Here is a 17,914-nt window from a genome sequence, read left to right as displayed (position 1 = left end):
ATTAAATTTTAATTTAATATATAATTTTATAATTACTGTCAATTATCATTAAAAAATTTATAAAATATTAACATGATTAGCCATATGAACGGATAAATTATATAAATAGTCGCTAAATTTTTTATAAAAATAAAAAAGATAACTAAACTTGGTATAAAGTATAAAAAATTATTAAATTTTATACTAAAATATAATAATGTCAATATTTTATAATTATTTTTAATAATAATTATAAAATTATATATTAAATTATGTTGAATGTTTGAAATAGGCTTCCAAACTTGAAAGGTATTAATGTTTGAAAGGTGGTCCCTTCCACGTTCCAACCATGTCCACCGATTATTTATCAACTCTGATACGGCAATAATGATGATTTGATTGAGGGAACGATTTTCACAATCAACGTAGAAAAACGCCAAGGAACGTTTGAATTTTTGAAGCTTAGTTGGTAGAGAAAGATAGTTGAAAGAGACAAAAAGGAGATCTGAAAGGCCTGATGGGAAGTTGGGAACCCAGAGACATTGGAGAGAGAAGTTCATGGCTCAGGCTTCGAACAGAGACACTTCAATGGCGGGAGTGAGCGAGGAACAAGCAGGAGCAATGAGGATGAGATGGGATCCAGAAATCACAGCTCCACTCAGTAACAATCCGTCCTTCTCACTGTTTTCTCTACTTCTAAGTTGAATTTTCGATCTACTACTTCTTCTGTCTTCTTTCATTAACTGCATCTGCTTCGCCCTTTTGCAATTCATGAATGAGCAGTTCAGAAGAAGAAGGATGCGGGACCGGATGAGAACTCTCCGATCGAGCAAGTGGCGCTGACGGTTCCGGTCACCGACGATCCTGCCCTACCGGTTCTAACTTTAAGGATGTGGATTCTCGGAGCCCTAGCATGTGTCGTGCTCTCGTTCCTCAACCAGTTCTTCCGGTACCGCCAGGAACCGCTCAAGGTCACCGCCGTCTCCGCTCAGATCGCGGTGGTGCCGCTCGGCCACTTGATGGCGTCGGTGATCACGAAGCGCGTGTTCTTCAAGGGCCGGCGGTGGGAGTTCACTCTGAATCCGGGGCCGTTCAACGTGAAGGAGCACGTGCTGATCACGATCTTCGCCAACTCTGGCGCCGGGAACGTGGACGCGATATACGTGGTTAACGCGGTGAAAATATTCTACCGGAAGAACATGACGTTTGTGGTGGCGTTAATGGTGGTGGTAACGACGCAGGTGATGGGGTTCGGATGGGCCGGGTTGTTCCGGCGGCTATTGGTGGAGCCTGCCCAGATGTGGTGGCCTCAGAATCTAGTACACGTCTCGCTTTTCAGGTACGCGCCCCGCCAATAATTCTGGATGCTTGGATCCGACGGTGGCGATGCATTGGCCAAACAGAAATCAACGACCACTTCCTTGTTACAGAAATGCTATTTGCGCACACATTCTATTTTTATAACAAGTAAATATTATAAATTGATAGACAGATAGGTCAATCTTTATTAATTTAGGGGTTTTAAAGAAATATTTTAAATAAGTTAAGTTGAAAAGCATAGTCATTAAAACGTGATGGCTTATCTAACCAGGAAGGCACCGGTTTGTTAGCTCAATAGATGATTTATTGGTCAAATAGCCAGTTTAAAAAATAATATAATAATATCATTGTTTAGGTTATATGAATATATTATTGATAAGTATTAATATTAAAATATGAATCTCTAATTAAATCTTCAAATTTTTAATTATAAATTAACTAAACATATAAAAATTAACTAAGATGCTCAAATCTTACCCTCATAATTCATACAAATAGAGTATTGGGGATAGAGGTAAAACTATGACTAGAGGAAGATGGTTTTTCTTTATCAAGAAAGAGACTAGGGAGAAGCAAAGAATTTGCATTTAATAGATGTTAGGGATTGGTTAGCAAAATAAATAAATAAATAAAAGTAGAGATTTTTAAGAAAATAAAGAGGTTAAATTGTTTAAATCTTCATTGATTTGCTCATAAAAAAATTGTTTAAACCTTTACTTTTTTCACAAAAACTAATTTATCCATCTATTAAAAAAGAAATTTTTAAAAATGGTGAGATATCTAGTATTTTAGGTAAAAATTAGAACAAAGTGTTAATTAAACTATTGTTCTTTGGTCTAAAGACTAAATTTGTTACTGTATTTTAAAGAGAACCAAATAAATCATCGTATTTTCAAAATTAAGACCAAATTAGTCTCTCTACTTTACAAATTACCAAATTGCTAATTTGTATAGTTTTTCAAATCAAGATTTTAAGTTTGATTTGGATAATTGTGATTGCATGGGGCTTATAATTGGGAATAGAGTTGATACCATTGGTAGAATTAAAATGTCATTGAAAAGCATTAAGATAACATCTAACTATAATTGCTAACGTGACTTGGAGGCTTAAAGCACAATGACTTAATTGACAATTTTTTTAAGTATAATGCCCAATTTGGGCCGAGTTTGAAAGCATGGTGACCAACTACCCTTAAGCCAGAACACAGTAGTTTGTAATATAAAAATTAATATGATTTTTGAAAACCACTAAAACCAAACCAATTTTGACTAGTTTATGTGTATCTTCGTATATTTTTTAACTAGACTCGCTTGGTGATTGGTTGATTGAACCAATCAACCAAACTGGTCTGATTTTAATTACAATCTTGCAAAATATGAATGGCTTAACTGGTGAGAATAAATAGGAATTTTATGCTATTTGCTTGTTATTACAGTCTTCTTGTAGTGCAGCTGTTAGCATTCGGAATTTATCGATTACAGGGCATTGCATGAGGAGGAGGAGAGGCCTAGAGGCGGATTAACACGGAACAAGTTCTTCTACATTGCCTTCATTTGCAGCTTTGCTTACTATGCCTTCCCGGGCTACCTCTTTCCAATGCTAACCTCCCTTTCTTGGTTATGTTGGCTTTTTCCTGGTTCTATCCTGGCCCAACAGCTAGGTTCAGGGCTCCATGGCCTCGGCATTGGTGCACTAGGATTTGATTGGTCCAGCATATCCTCTTACCTTGGAAGCCCTCTTGCCAGTCCATGGTTTGCTACTGCCAATATTGCTATAGGGTTTGTGCTTGTCATGTATGTCATTACTCCATTAGTCTATTGGCTTGATATCTACAAGGCCAAGAATTTTCCCATTTTCTCAGATGGCCTCTTCACATCCAGAGGTCAAGAATATAATATAACAGCCATTATAGACCCCAATTTCCATATTGACCTTGATGCATACCAGCGAGAGGGCCCTCTCTATATCAGCACCTTATTTGCCATCGTCTATGGGTTCAATTTTGCCTGCCTTAGTGCCACTGTTGTTCATGTTCTCCTCTTCCATGGGAGGTAAGCGGTCTTCTGGTTGAGCTCTGCCCTAATTTTACATAATGCATTAACTTCACTGGGTCCATATGACTAGGAACCAAATAGGATAGGAAGAGTAAGGTTGTTCATAGAGACTTGAACTTGAGAGCTTTTTCCGGACACACCAATACACTTACCACTTGGTCTTCCACCCTAGTAGTGCCCATCTTATGTTTTTCTAATTTCTTTTGGGTAAGAGAAAAAAATCTGAAAGCTGAGCTCAGAATGCTTGGGCATTTCGAGTCTCAAAAAATTCTTACCAAGCCTCTCTAATTGAGATCATAATCCTTAAAGATCAATGAGTTGGGCATCCATCATCAATGCTTAACTTTGGAATTATGCTTTACTAGAATGTTTCCACAATTTTCTGTTGTCTAGCATATTATTCCAATGAATCTAGCTAAGCTAGCCCTACTCACTCATTCATGCTTCATTCATTCAGAGAAATTGAGTCAATTTGATGGGGGCTAATATGAAACCTAAGTTTTTCAAAGATGTAGTATTGCAGTATGCTTAGTTAAACTGACAAGTCTGTAGAAAATTGTGGCAGCAAAGTAAATCTGCCTTGCAAGACGAGAGGATGGACGTGCACATGAAACTCATGAGAACATACAAGCAAGTTCCTGAGTGGTGGTTTATTTGCATCCTCCTGATAAACATTACAGCAGCGATGTTTACATATGAGCATTACAATGATCAACTTCAGCTACCATGGTGGGGAGTCTTGCTGGCATGTGGCGTTGCCTTTCTTTTCACCCTTCCTGTGGGAGTCATCACTGCCACCACTAACCAGGTTAGCAATCTTTCCATTCGACAAGGCTTACTTCCGTTTCCAGATTGTTGCATATTGTGGCTATTAAAATCATTCCTTCACCACTTTTTTTAGAGCATATCTAATTGGAGTTTCAAGAACTTAGTTTCTGTTCTTATTTTTTCGGATATTGCTAGTTTGAAGATGACATTAACAAAAATCATTTCCTCAAGTTCTTCACTGAGTTCTGTTTTCATCATAGACTACAATTTTGGGATGGACTCAAAATTGGTGCTTAAGAAAAGTCCGTTTGTGCCATCGAACTCATTCTTGATGCAAACAAGTTGATTGAAATTGTCTTGACACGTATATATTTCATCTTGAACACTAAAAAGTTTTTACTGTCCTGATATAGCGATATGCTCTTCTCTATATAGACTCCAGGCTTGAATGTGATCTCGGAGTACATAATAGGATATGTATATCCCGGATATCCAGTTGCCAACATGTGCTTTAAGGAGCTTGGGCAGATGAGTTTGAAACAGGGCATAATTTTCTTGCAAGACTTCAAGCTTGGCCACTACATGAAAATTCCACCAAGAACTATGTTCATGGCCCAGGTTGCTTTCTTTCCTGTTTTCCCTATCAGGAAGAAGAGAATAATAAAACTCTGCATCAGGAAGAACAGAACTACGTTCATAATTTCTTGATCCTTTTTGTGATAATCTTGTGATCAGGTAGTAGGAACTCTTCTATCAGTACTGGCGCATTTGGTAACATCATGGTGGCTCATGGGCACCATCCCGGATTTATGCAACAGGGACCTGCTGCCTCCTGGCAGCCCATGGACCTGCCCAAGCGACCACGTGTTCTATGACGCCTCTGTCATATGGGGCCTGATTGGACCCCGGAGAATTTTCGGAGATCTGGGCTACTACTCCTCAGTCAACTGGTTCTTCCTGGCCGGAGCATTAGCTCCCGTGCTAGTTTGGCTCGCACAGAAGGCCTTCCCGGACCAGCAGTGGATAAAACTAGTCACAATGCCACTAATCTTTGGTGCAACAATTAATATGCTCCCGGCTACCGCTGTCAACTACACAAGTTGGATCATTGTTGGTTTTATCTCAGGATTTGTGGCTTATAGGCGTTACCGCGAGTGGTGGAGGCGACATAACTACTTGCTATCCGGTGCACTTGATACCGGATTAGCCTTCATGGCGGTATTGTTGTTCTTGTGCTTGGGAATGCACAAGATTGATCTCAATTGGTGGGGAAGTGACCCGGATGGATGCCCACTGGCTTCTTGCCCGACTGCACAAGGAATTGCTGTTAAAAGCTGTCCTGTCCCAACTATGTGAGTCAAGTTTGAGGAGCAAAATGAATTTGCTTGTCATGTTTGTGACATTCTTGAAGCTACGCTGTTGGGGAATCCTAAGCCTGGTCCTCAATTATCAAAAGTTAATGCTGGGCATATAGATATAGTCTATATTCTTTAAGATGTTGTTGTTGTAACTGTTGGGGAGAAGAAGAATTATGCTTGCTATTGTTTTGGAGGAAGTATGTATAAATATTATGAATTGAATGGAGCACTATCATTTTACCTCAAACTGAAGGTGAAGGTGAAGGTTCACAAAATTTATTGAATTTCTAACCATCTATTTTTTAAAATTAAATATAAAAATAATAATAAATACTCGTATTAACAATGACTTATCAAATTTATTTTGAATTTAGATATAGAATTTTCTTCAATAGGATGGATGTTAAGGAAAAAAATTTTGACTAAAATTTATTAAATCATTTATACTCGTATTAGGGAAATAATTTATTATTTTATGCAAATCTATTTAAATAATTTTTAATTTAAGGAAATCTACATAAAATTTATGTCTATATCCACAAAAAATTTACAAAAATAATTAAAACATTTTCTGTGACAAAAATAGAATATTATGATTTTTTTTTTTTTTTTACTAAAAGGACAATTTTTGGTGGTATATGACGATTTTTTTTTTAAATAAATAAGATTATAGGATTTGAACTCGAGCAGCTGAAATTATAATTATGGAACAGTATAACAAACCTCATCTCCAATTCCTGGCGTTGAGAATCGCCGACAATCCATACAGAGAAGCAAAGAAGCAATCAATGGAGGGTGGTAACTCATCAACTAAGTCGTCTTCATCTCTGCGTTGGGCAATTCTTAGGCGTGCTCTTCTTCGCCGACCTTCACCCCTTCCTGGTACTCTCTCTCTCTCTCTCTCTCTGTATGCAAATGCATGTATCGCTTTGTGGCCGTTGAACTTCTCCAAACGGGAAATTTATCTGCAGATGAACAATCTCAAACGAATGTCGAGCGAATTTCCAGGAGGGCGACTCATGGATTCAACTTGATACCCTGCCATGTAATGGAGGACGTAGCGGATGAGAATTCGAATTCTCAGTTGGAAACGGATCATGGCAGTTCATCAAGAGATATTCGGTTGTGTTACAGATTACCCATCAGTGGTGCACCGGAAATTTATCTATAGTGAGTGAACAATGCTGGCCTTTTCTTTGTGCTGCTTTGAGTTGTTTTGCTTGTTATCGAACAGTTATTGTGTTACTAATTGGCAATTTGGAAACCCTAATTTTTGGGATTGTTCATTTTGGAAAGGTAATTGGTTTGAGTTCGGTGTGATAGTTGCTAACGAGTGAAATTTGGTGCAGCCAGAGAATGGATGATCGTGCTCATCTTAATGATTTTGAAGTCTCTAATAGATATAACATTGACAACACCGGACTTGTCTGTAAGCTCATTTTTTACTTTTGGGTTTTCTATGGAGAAAGAATCTGCTCACTGCCGTGACTATTTGTTTCTGTTTTCCTTTTTTCTCTTCTCCTTTGCGTTTTTGGGTTGAAGTCATCGAAATATTATGCCACTAGTTGAGGTTCCCAGTCCACGAGACTCCTGCGTTTCAGGCTCTGGGAAAGGTCATTTGTGCGCACACAGCATTACCTTGCTTAGCGAACAGGCAATTTCTTGACTTGAACCTGGGACCTCCAGGTCACAATATAGCAACCTTACCATTGTGAGATATTATTTGTATATGTATATATATCAATCATAGGATAGCCCCATCTCCCTCTAGTTATTATATGGTTGCTTCTAGCTAGGATGATGTTGGTTTCCTTTTGTTTTGGCATGACTGCGGGTATTCAAATTATAGGGCGACACTCTCCCTGCGTCATTACTTCATGTTGAGACTGTTTGTTGTCAATTCAGTTGAATGCCTTTTTACTGCTAATTGAAGTAACGATTGAGGTAAGCTATAATTTGGATGTGCTTCTTGGAGCCATTTATGATACTTTTTGAGGTATGCCATAAAAATTTGAATGGCCTTTTTAGTGACAATTGTGATAACTTTTCTCTATAAGACTTTAGAAGGGCTATCTAGCTCCAATTTTCAAAATGAGCATGGGAATCATATTCCATTAATACTTCACTGAGATCTAAAGATTGTTCCCATTATAATCTCAGCTAGATTTGTCCAAAACTCAAGCAATTTTTTGAAGTCATTTTTGACAATGATGACTTCACTATTTGTCTAAAACACATCATGAAAAGAGCTAAGTATCCCCCAGTTAAAAATACCACGCGTCCTGAAACTTTGAGATCACCATGTTTTAGAAAAACTGCTTTAAGCTTAGGAAATAAGTTTAAATTTGCACGAGTTTGTAACATCATCAAAATCTGCCTGGGTGCAGTTAAAGACTCATAATTGTGTTATAAATAAGTGTTTTATGTCTTCTGGTAATACTCCTTTTGCTTTATATTCAAAATTTTTAGCTATCTTGCAGATTTAGTGCTGAATCCTTCAGAAATGCTTCTTGATAGGTAGTTGGCCATCTGAAGATGTCCTTGCTCATTATTGTTTGTGTCATGCAGACATATTCAGGTTGGTGTTCTGACATCTGGAACTGTGGGTGCTTGCTTATTCAGTTTCTTGATCTCTATGGAACTTATTTTTTGCATCCTTTCTACCTCAGTAATTTAGCTGCTCTCCTTTTAATCTTTCCAGGAACAAAAAGGTTATCGAACTTGGATCAGGCTATGGCTTAGCTGGCTTAGTTATTGCAGCAGCCACGGAAGCATTAGAAGTTTTAATTTCAGATGGAAACCCTCAAGTAGTTGATTGTATCCTCTTGATTTCTTTGATGTGAAAGGTTGTTTGTGTAAAAGAAACAATGTTGACGGCAGATTGGCATTCCCCCTCTCTGCTGAGGTGTAAAATCAGTACCATCTATTTCTTGAGGGGTGGGGCGGGGGGGTTGGTAGGGAGCATGTTCACTTACACAATCCAATCGCAAACTGAAGATGAGTGAGATGAGGTTAGTCACGAGATATACCCCATGCTTCACTCTAAAATTTTGCAAAAAGTATTGTTGAGAAGTGCCTATAAAGATTGACTGTACAAAAGATCAGTAGAGAAACTGATCCATCTATTGTACAAGATGCACTGGAAAATTCAGATAAAGTATGTCTGAAAATATTCAGCAGTGTGACTTCTTTGTTGTACCTTTTAGTTTTTATGTGCTTCAATTTTTATTTATGTTAAGCCTATGGGCAAATGTTTCGCAGAACTTCCCAAGGTCCAGTTGATGTTGTTCAACGTCTTTTCAATGATGATTTCATCTCATTTTATAATATTTCTTCTCTTTTTAAAAAATGTTTTCCAATTTTTTTTTTGCTATTTCAGGTGGTTTATGGTTGTGACTGAACCATCTTAATGTGGGGTGCGGGACCTTCTCACTTTATAAGCAATCTTTGAGACTCTAAGTTGGGTATGTAAATAGCTAAACTAATCCAGTGGTTTTGCACTAGACGCATTTGTGTTTTTGTGGCACATAGATATTATTGAGGAGTGATTCTGTAGGAAAAACATGTTCACTTTGGTTTGATTTATGTAGCTCATGAGTCTGCAGAGGCTGTGCTTCGGGCTCATTTTCTGGTGACGTTATGAATTTGTTGTTATTACTCTGATATAATTTAGATCATGTAATATGATTCCCTCTCACAATTTGAGTTTTTGAATCGCCATGGTTTCACCCAAGTGATTGAACTAATTACAGGGTCACAGGCCCTTGGTCTCACTTAGAAGCTTGTTATGGTTCTGGGATACGGAGTTAGGAATGGGTTTTGTCCAACTTGGTCCGCTCACTTGATGGCATCTTTTATGATTTGCATTCTTCCTTTACAACATTTATTTTCTTTGTAATGTTTTAGCCCTCACAGAAATGTGAACCTTGTGCTTGCTTGCATTTCTGTTGCATCTCCATAGATTTTTTTTTCTTCTGGGCTTAGTTCTGAAGTTCTTAACATCCAGATATCCAGCGTAACATTAATGCCAACTGTAGTGCATTTCGTGGTACACTAGTTAAGTCCATGATTTTGCACTGGGACCGAGCGGAAAGCTTATCTGGTTTTAACAGATTTGATATCATTGTTGCAAGTGATTGGTAATCTCTTTATCAAACTAAATTCCTATATATTGTTGAACTTTCCACTTCCACCCAACTATTCATCAAGCTGTCTTGTTTCTGTTAGTAGCAAGTGATAAAATCATCAAATAAAAATCTACTAAGATTCCCCGGTTGATTTTCAAGATGTAGTAGAACGTGCTTTTTAAACCAGTTGATCTGCTTACTTTTCTCTGGACAAAGAGAGGAGGTTTGGGCATTTTTGGCACTGGGATGGCAGGTCACTATAGTGGGTCCTGGCCATTGTATGACCTTTCTCCTCGTCATTTCTTTCTGGTTGATGCCCAGGATGTCTTTCCCCTTTCAAGTGTCTTACTAATTAAAGTTCGTGCAATGATGAGGCAAAGGAATCTCTGCCCCTATTAATTTTTATTGTCCTGGGAACTCGTAGATTTCTGAGTTCTTGGTAATTAACAAATATCAGCTATCCATAACTCCTTTGTAGAAGATAAGGCTATAAATGAAAATAATTGATGAGTTAGAATTCATATAGGCCACCTCACATAATGGAATTAAGGTTTTGATATGTTTGTACCTATACATAACATGAAAAGCACATGCAAATGATCATTGGCTTGTTTTTCACTCTCTCTCTCTCCCTATTTATATATATATATATATATATTAATTTTTTGTTTCTTAATTTGGCAGCACTTTCTTCAAGGAATTTCACAAAAGCCTTGCTCAAACTGTCAACTTGTTCTTAAGAAAGGAGGGGCCTTCAGAAGCTATATTTTTCAGCCCCAAAAGAGGAGATTCACTGGACAAGTTTCTTGTGGAAATAAAAGAGAGTGGCTTGCATTTCAGCATAACTGAAATCTATGACACAGAAGTTTGGAGGCGTCATGAGGGGTTCATCAGTGGTAATGATGCCTGGCCCAATTATGAGAAGGATCACTGCTACCCATTGTTGGTCAGAATAACACTCTGAAAGTTTTGCTCCCATTTTTATTTAACATATGCTCCAGGCAGTTAAAAAACTCTCAAAAGGTAACTGTTAACTGTTTCTTTCCATACTATAGTGCTTTTAACTCGTGGCTGGCATTGGTTGTATCCTTCCTATCGGATGCATGAATTATGCATGGACACATGAGCTATCAGAATATACTATATTTGCATAAATTACTGGATCCCTACAATATTGCATTTTCTCTAAAAGCCAAGTTCCTACTGCATTTCATGGGTCACTAATTTCTATTTTTCTTGCCAATTGGAAAGGCAAGCCTTATAATAATCGAAATCGGGAAGGTCGAATTGAGAAAACGAAGTCGTTCTATGATTATGAAGCAATGGTAGGATTATATATATGCATGACCTTTTTTTACCCTCATCTCGTGCACTAGAACACCTGTTTTTTTAACTAAAAAGGCAAGCATTTGGTTACCATTCTTGATTTACAATTGGACGAGTGCTTACTTTTCTTTTACTTGATTAATATGGATGGTGTAGCGTACAATGCATGTTAACAACTTTGAGATACGGCTACCAATGAATAAACTAGGACTCCACTAAGAAAGTAATGCAGCAGAATTGTCAAAAAGAAAGAACAATATATGCCGTATAGATCACTTAGATTAATATTTGTTTGGAAGTGGGGAGTTTTTCCCTTTTGCTTTTCACATTTATGTTATAACCTGACACTTTTGGATCCTTGGCCTTCACGAAAATTGAAACATTATTTAATTGGTTGCATATGATTGCATTTACTATGCAAATAGCTGTGATGAACTATGGTTGAATTGACAAGTTGTCGTTCCTACACTTATACATTGTTGTAAATTCATCGCATGATCACTGTCTTAAGAATATAAATAATAGAAATAAATAGACAAATAACTAAATAAAATAAACATAAATGGTTTACAACTTGTTAGAATTTTCTAATGAAGATAACAGCCACAATCGTAAAGTTTTTATTCCACTACATAGTGTTGCCGGCATGAAATTTAACTCTCACCCACCCTCGTTTTATATTTGGGTTTGGCATCAGTTTCGAAGAGAAGAACACGAAGTATTAGAAATGTTGAGAGGATTACAAAAATTAATAAATGGAGTTTAGGATTTTCTAAGAAGATAATTGAAATATTATATACCATAATCACTAATATGGAAATGGGATGCAAATGTCTGACTGCCTTAGAATCATTTTCCATTTCACCCTATATGATAGTACTAATTAGGAGATTGCTGCTTTTGTGAATATCTCTAGGGAAGACTATTTAGAACCCTGTTCTTTCCAAGATTGGAAATAAACAACCACAGCGTGAGCAAAACATGTTTGCAAACCCAGTATGTATCACCTTCTTTTAAGAAGGTTCCATTCACATCTCCTCCCTTCATTTTCTACTTTTTGGCAGGGTAATGGCTGGTCCAGTTACACAGCCTTGCCACTTGGGTGGGTCTTAAAAGTAGAAATGCCCAGCGCCACTGGAAATGGGTGGAGTTCTCTCTCGTCTTGAAGGGAAAAAAGTAGTAGTCCTTGTTAATTTCTTTATATTTGCTTGGTGGGTTCTCCTTCACTCGTTGGTTAAAGAATCACATCTAGCTTTGGCTTCACTGGATGCTTCACATCTGAGTTCCTTTCAAGTTAATATGCACCCGCCATTCACTCTTCATAATTGGCCATATTAGTGTCTCAATAGCATCGCCTAAAACTATGAAAGTTTTGTAAAATGTGCTCTATTTCCGGGTATGCCTGTGATGTGTTTGCCAGTATCAATTCGGGAGTGAAAGAGGCCATCTTTAAAACTTCTCGCCTTACTCCATTTTATTTTATGACAATTATTTTTATATACAGTTTTATTTTTGTCTTATTCCATTTTGTGACTATTGTTTAAAAAATAATTGATGCAAGATGGGATCCTTGACACAGTTTTCAGTGCATAATTGAGCTGTCTTATCCCTTATCTAGAACAATGAAAAGGTTGAATGTTATGTCAAAAATGTTATGATGAACCATTTAGAAGGGGACTCTTGTGGCATCTGTTGGGTAGGAAAATGACACCACACTTAGAACGCAGGCAAGGCATCTCCTCCCATCCCATCATTACATTTTTATATTTTTCTTATGCAAACCTCAATCAAGCAACCGTGGCTACTCACATTGAACCCAGGTAAATTATCTTATAATCCTCGATTAATCTTTGTGTCTCCATCAAATATCTAACGCAAGTTGTTGAAATGTCTCTGCACAGTCCTTGAAATATCATCTCCGATGCCATTATGATAAAACTACTACGGCTCTGAACAGAATCCACTGCATTCGAAGTGTCGTCCTACTATTGGATGGAAGCAAACACCACAGAGAGGTTAGGTTTGGGTCTGTTGATAGTTGAATCATTTTCTTCGTTTTCCCTATTTTGGTTGAAATCAATAACTGCCAACTAAAGATTACTTTGCTGTCTCCTTTTGGCCTTAAATTACAGGGAGGTATATACATAGTATATGATGATTAAAAGAAAAAAAGGTGTTTTAACTTGGAATTTCTGATTTCCGCAGATTCAGATTATAATGAGTGTGAGAGACAAATAGTAGCCAGAAGAATTATTGCAATCTGTAGAAGCTGATGACCAGGCTGCCCCCTGCTCGAATCTCCCGTCGCCAAATTTGCCAGCCACGACCCGTTTGCCAACATCGCCGTCTCACCCGACCCTGACCCTTCTGTCGCTTCACTTGACCTTGCCGGGTCCTTCCAAGATTTTTGGCTGCAATAATAAAAATAATAATAATAATAAGATTTAAAAAACAAAACTGAAAATGAAATATTAAAAAAAGAAAATTCTGTATCGGCGTCGGAACAGAAGTGATGACGTTACCTAGGCACAGACGGACAGAAGGTAACGGTGTAATCGGCGCCAGTACACGTAAACGTGCTGGTGGCGTCGTCGTAGGCGTAGCTGTACGATTTGGGGCACGCCGACTTGAACATCTGGGCGTACACCGACGGTGAGCAGACGGCGGGTGAGTTGTACGCGCCGCTGCAACAATACTGCGGCGTTCCGAACGCCTCACACGCGCTCTTGCACGCGTCGCCCTCCGCCGCCTGCAGCTCCTTCGGGCACTGCCGGTTCAGGTCCACCACGCAACCCGTGGGCGCGCACGAACCCGACCCGCCCCTCACGCCCACGAACATAGGCAGGTTGTACCCGTCCACCAGGCTCACGTCGTAGAAGTCCTGCGAACCCGACCCGAGAGTGAACTCAGCCAGGGTCGCCGGCGGCGTGGCCCCCGCCCCGCCGCACTCGATTTGGCCGGAGCCGCAGTCGCCGGTGGCGCAGGACCCGCGTCCCGACCCGTCGAATTTGCAGCCGGTTCTCCCCCAGAACCGGCCGGACCAGCCGGTCGGCGCCTGAAACGAACGTGAACCGCCCTTCTGGAGCTCGAACCCGGTGCTATCCAATCTCGGATTTCCCAGTATCCCCGGCCAAACCGTGAAATCACACTTGTTGACGAACGTAAATGTAGCTCCTGAAGCGCCTGCCAATCACCATACAGACCAAATACATCAATCCCGAAATTACAAAACAAGGGAATCAGAGAAACGAAGAACATCAAAACCTCTGATGTTACCTCTGGAAAAGAACAAAAGGAGGCTCACAATCATCATCCAGAACAAACCCGCAGACATTATCATGATTTCTTCTCCTTGATTGCTAGCTTTTTTTTCTTTTTTCTTTTTTTTTTATCAATGGCGGTGGCTTTGGCCGGGTCTGAAAATGGCGGCGACAGAAGACGCCTCTGCAGCTGGGAATCGCAGCTTTTTGGGCTGCAGAAAAAAGGCGACTGGAGTGGTAGTGGGAGGACGTGATGCTTCGCGGGGGGCTTCTATTTATAGACAGTGCTGCCAGTATGCAGCGCGGCCTCACCGACCAATTGACGTTGGGCTTAGTGGGAAGCGCTGTGAAATGTTTATTATATATCCCCTTCTTTCTATCTGTGATGTGACGTGGCAAACGGGCATTAAATTAAGTTGTGGCGGACAGATGTCTTCCATGCGCCCCAATGGACAAATTTGGTTGCATTCTTCATGCCTAGAACTTTAAATTGGAATTGAAGAATGTAATTTTAAATCTCATGCTCTCTATTGTTTACAGTCTCCAATTTATCCCAGCATAAAGATAAAAAAAAAAAATTTATAATAATTTTTTTGTTGTCTTGCTTAACGTCTATTGTGGTGTCAGGGGGAGGCCACCTTGGAGCCTACGATTGGCACAGGAGGAACACGAGGCAGCAGGTGTCAGTAGATCGGTTAAACCGGGTGATCTTGTTCTGGGTTTTCTGACGGCACCGACGTTGCCTCAACGGTAAACTCTACTGCAATGTATTATATATTATATATTATATAATACCATGAACTCTTTTTTTTTTTTTTTTTTGAATCAGTTACGTACACCATGAACTTAAGTTTCGTATTTGTTGTAATTTAATTTAATTTTTATTATTATGGAATATTTTATTGATAGCAGGAGAGCGAAAACAAAATGACATTATACTCCGACTATATGTATAAGTAAAATTTTCTTGAAAACAGATTTGTTTACACTTAAACTTTCTTTCTGGTTCGTTCTACTCTTTTTTATTTTTTTGAGTTAAAGTCCTCTTACCTAGCTTCCCTTTGAGGCCTTTTTCACTAAATCGGGTCACTGTTATTTTTGAAGGTTCACATTACTCTTTTTAAGTGTGTCTTAAATAAATAAATTCACGATTACAAGATATTAGTTCACAAATTATGAATATAAAAAACGCAGGCATAAAGATCTAAGCCCTAATTATAGAGGTGACAATTATAGCATCTTATCCTATTTTTGTATGTGTGATTCTTGGAGCTCAAGAATGAGAAAGGGAAAGATGATTAAAATTCACTTTAGACAAGATCACATGGAAACAACCTAAGATAGGAGACAAAGACGGGGTCAATTTTAGAGGAACAAATTCCAAGCAAATGCATATTATGCTTTACTACTTTTGGGCGCATGGAATGCCCATATATCACGCAACACATGGCCTGGCCTTGCCTACTACTAGTAGTAGTTCTAAGTGGTAGATCCCATCGAGAACTTGAAACTAAGGTTGTTAAACTTGCTGACAGTTTCGCAACATTAATTTCAGCCTCACCAACTCAGTCTTCAATCACTTCCTCCTGACCCACTTGAATCAAAACCCCGAAAAGATGACATCTTTATCATTCATATTACATCTTGGCCCCCAATTGTTAATGGATAAAATATATATATATTTTGGAAAAGCATGTTTTCCAAATTAAGACGATATTCAATCAGATCAGTCATCTGTGCTTAAAAGTTGCATCTAACATATCACGTGGGGGATGATCAAGTTTTGATCTTATGGGCTCCATTGCCTCAATCTCTATGCACGGATCATGTCTCACAGTCTCACTCATTTAATTAATTAGTTTGTACACTACTCTTTGATGCAACTTTCCTGCATCTTCTTTGCTGCTTCTGACTAGGCTTTCTTTTTCTACGACTTTCCCAGCATCCACACATCCATCTATTGACTTCCTAGCCAGGTGAAAGTACTAGTAGTATATATATAGCTACTACTAATTAATCTGACCACAAATAACATTGAAACGAAAATTTAGGGTAGACGGTTAGCCATTAGTGGGAGCCCCAGATAGAAACTAAATGCTACCCACAATTTCTCCAAAGGAAAAAAAGGCATCTTAACTTAATTAGGCTGATCCGTGCAAAATGCCATGACTGACAATATGCATGGTTAACTAAGGGCAGCTCCTAAAGAGGATGCTATATGATCATTATTATTAGTTAGTTAAGATAATTGTGCCAAGCCTGTGTGTTTAGAATGGTAGTGCAATAATAGAAGACGAATTAAGGGTGTAATTAAGCCAAAAGATTGGCTTGGTGCATACTAATTAAGAGGTCTAGCAGTCTCTTAATTATATGCAATCAGGGTGCACTTCTTTCTAAAAACGAGATTCTATATACGTACACAAAGTTGTGTACATTTACTTGATACAAATGCCTGTCTAAAAAGTAATGAGAATGGATTCTCATTAATAAATAAAAAGAAAAACTACGCTTACAGCAGCTGATGTGAAATTTTTATGCACCACAGGTCTTATATGTACGTATATAATTAATCTCATTTGCATGAATGATCTTTAAAAACATTTTGAGAGTTTTAACAGTCAGTTGTGAGTTTGAGACCATCGATCTCTTATTGGCAAGATGGCGTGTCGCTTCTCTTTCTCTAGCTAGCTCCATGATTTATAGCAGCAGGTGTTTTAATTAATAAAATAGCAAATTAAAACTCTCCCCGATCGATATCATTTTCTTTTTACGTAGAACAAATTAGAAATGAATGGCTTTGGATGTGCTGGAAGGGTCCAAAAATGCTTGTACATTCCGTATAAAGAAGCATGTGGATAAGATTATAACTTTTGCTTTGTCTACAGCATCATCCTCTCTTTCTCATTCATTTTTTTTGCTTTGCATGCATTCTTCTCCATATCGATCCTTTATTAAAGAAAAGATTTGCGTCACCCCCACTTCTGCACAATTTGATTCTAAAAAAGCATATTCCTTCTCGAAATAGTCTCAAAGAATCCTTGCTTCTTAAGGCTTTTGGCTCCCTTAATTTACTTGCAGTATTTAATTTCATGCAATATTAATAGGCGCACACACATACATATAGGCTTGTATAATTAATTATAATATTGATTCGATGATGACTATATCATATATGTTAACTAGAAAGAAATTTTAGTGAATCATGTATATGACGCGTTAATGATCCTACATTGTATGTATCAGTTATAATGTGTGTTAGTTAATGAATTTTGGGGGTGTTTATGTAGTAGAAAATTAACAAAGTTTTAACTACTAGTAGAGAAAAGCATTGATTAGCGAGGAGAAAGTGGAGAAAAGGGAGGTCAAAGCAGGGAAATCTGAGATGGAAGCAAGCGTGGAGGCGGGGACAAGGTGATGTGGAAACTGCCTTTAATTTGTTGTTTTCCTTATCAAGATATGGTCTTGGAAAAGTGCCTTTTTAGCTTTGTGCTTTCAATTTAATTAATTTACGTAACATTAATTTTACATTTTAATTAATTATTAACCCTCGACACAACAATTTGTAATTAGTTAAAACACACACACACACACAGACACAGTGAAGGAGGAGGAGGAGGAGAAGATGATGATGATGATGATGATGATCTTGGGGTTGCAGCATGCATCCTTAATTATATTGGGGTTGACGTTTTTGTATGAAAATTATATATGTTTCCAAGTA

At 38.2% G+C, this 17,914-nt stretch overlaps 3 protein-coding genes across 12 annotated transcripts; 2 read left to right on the top strand and 1 right to left on the bottom strand.

Moving 5' to 3' along the window:
• Positions 1-319: 319 nt before the first annotated feature.
• On the top strand, positions 320-5,727 carry LOC127804199 (oligopeptide transporter 7-like). Of its 2 annotated transcripts, none has more exons than XM_052341003.1 (6): positions 320-640; positions 763-1,318; positions 2,782-3,351; positions 3,925-4,162; positions 4,558-4,740; positions 4,858-5,727. In XM_052341003.1, the coding sequence occupies exons 1-6, from the start codon at positions 538-540 to the stop codon at positions 5,476-5,478; spliced, it is 2,271 nt and encodes a 756-aa protein (XP_052196963.1). In that variant the 5' UTR covers positions 320-537; the 3' UTR covers positions 5,479-5,727. The 2 variants fall into 2 exon arrangements, with proteins under 2 accessions (XP_052196963.1, XP_052196962.1); XM_052341002.1 differs by having other exon boundaries at positions 321-640; positions 3,907-4,162.
• A 462-nt stretch (positions 5,728-6,189) lies between these two features.
• Positions 6,190-17,914, top strand: LOC127803569 (calmodulin-lysine N-methyltransferase). Of its 9 annotated transcripts, XM_052339885.1 has the most exons (11): positions 6,190-6,362; positions 6,452-6,650; positions 6,830-6,909; positions 7,998-8,058; positions 8,182-8,297; positions 9,487-9,619; positions 10,292-12,753; positions 12,835-12,948; positions 13,139-14,698; positions 14,821-14,943; positions 17,513-17,914. In XM_052339885.1, exons 1-7 carry the CDS (start codon positions 6,269-6,271, stop codon positions 10,569-10,571), a joined length of 963 nt encoding a protein of 320 aa, XP_052195845.1. In that variant the 5' UTR covers positions 6,190-6,268; the 3' UTR covers positions 10,572-12,753; positions 12,835-12,948; positions 13,139-14,698; positions 14,821-14,943; positions 17,513-17,914. The 9 variants fall into 9 exon arrangements, with proteins under 9 accessions (XP_052195845.1, XP_052195847.1, XP_052195846.1 ...); XM_052339887.1 differs by lacking the exon at positions 13,139-14,698 and having other exon boundaries at positions 10,292-10,630; positions 12,552-12,948; XM_052339886.1 differs by lacking the exon at positions 13,139-14,698 and having other exon boundaries at positions 10,292-10,630; positions 12,495-12,948.
• Positions 13,014-14,360, bottom strand: LOC127803571 (thaumatin-like protein 1). Its single transcript, XM_052339891.1, has 3 exons — positions 14,210-14,360; positions 13,456-14,116; positions 13,014-13,344 (listed from the first exon to the last, which is right to left on the bottom strand). The coding sequence occupies exons 1-3, from the start codon at positions 14,271-14,273 to the stop codon at positions 13,146-13,148; spliced, it is 924 nt and encodes a 307-aa protein (XP_052195851.1). The 5' UTR covers positions 14,274-14,360; the 3' UTR covers positions 13,014-13,145.

The sequence above is a fragment of the Diospyros lotus genome, chromosome 6 (assembly GCF_014633365.1).
Source record: "Diospyros lotus cultivar Yz01 chromosome 6, ASM1463336v1, whole genome shotgun sequence".
In the NCBI taxonomy this organism is placed as follows: domain Eukaryota; kingdom Viridiplantae; phylum Streptophyta; class Magnoliopsida; order Ericales; family Ebenaceae; genus Diospyros; species Diospyros lotus.
This window is presented reverse-complemented; position numbering and strand designations above follow the sequence as displayed.

Coding starts and splice junctions, on each gene's coding strand:
- LOC127804199 (XM_052341002.1), top strand. CDS start 538: ATGGCTCAGGCTTCGAACAGAGACACTTCAATGGCGGGAGTGAGCGAG. Junction 1,319..2,781: donor GTACACGTCTCGCTTTTCAG/GTACGCGCCCCG, acceptor TATCGATTACAG/GGCATTGCATGAGGAGGAGG. Junction 4,741..4,857: donor GAACTATGTTCATGGCCCAG/GTTGCTTTCTTT, acceptor TCTTGTGATCAG/GTAGTAGGAACTCTTCTATC.
- LOC127803571 (XM_052339891.1), bottom strand. CDS start 14,273: ATGATAATGTCTGCGGGTTTGTTCTGGATGATGATTGTGAGCCTCCTT. Junction 14,117..14,209: donor CCTTTTGTTCTTTTCCAGAG/GTAACATCAGAG, acceptor GGTGATTGGCAG/GCGCTTCAGGAGCTACATTT. Junction 13,345..13,455: donor TTCTGTCCGTCTGTGCCTAG/GTAACGTCATCA, acceptor TTATTATTGCAG/CCAAAAATCTTGGAAGGACC.
- LOC127803569 (XM_052339890.1), top strand. CDS start 6,269: ATGGAGGGTGGTAACTCATCAACTAAGTCGTCTTCATCTCTGCGTTGG. Junction 6,910..7,997: donor TGACAACACCGGACTTGTCT/GTAAGCTCATTT, acceptor GCTTCTTGATAG/GTAGTTGGCCATCTGAAGAT. Junction 9,620..10,291: donor ATCATTGTTGCAAGTGATTG/GTAATCTCTTTA, acceptor TTAATTTGGCAG/CACTTTCTTCAAGGAATTTC.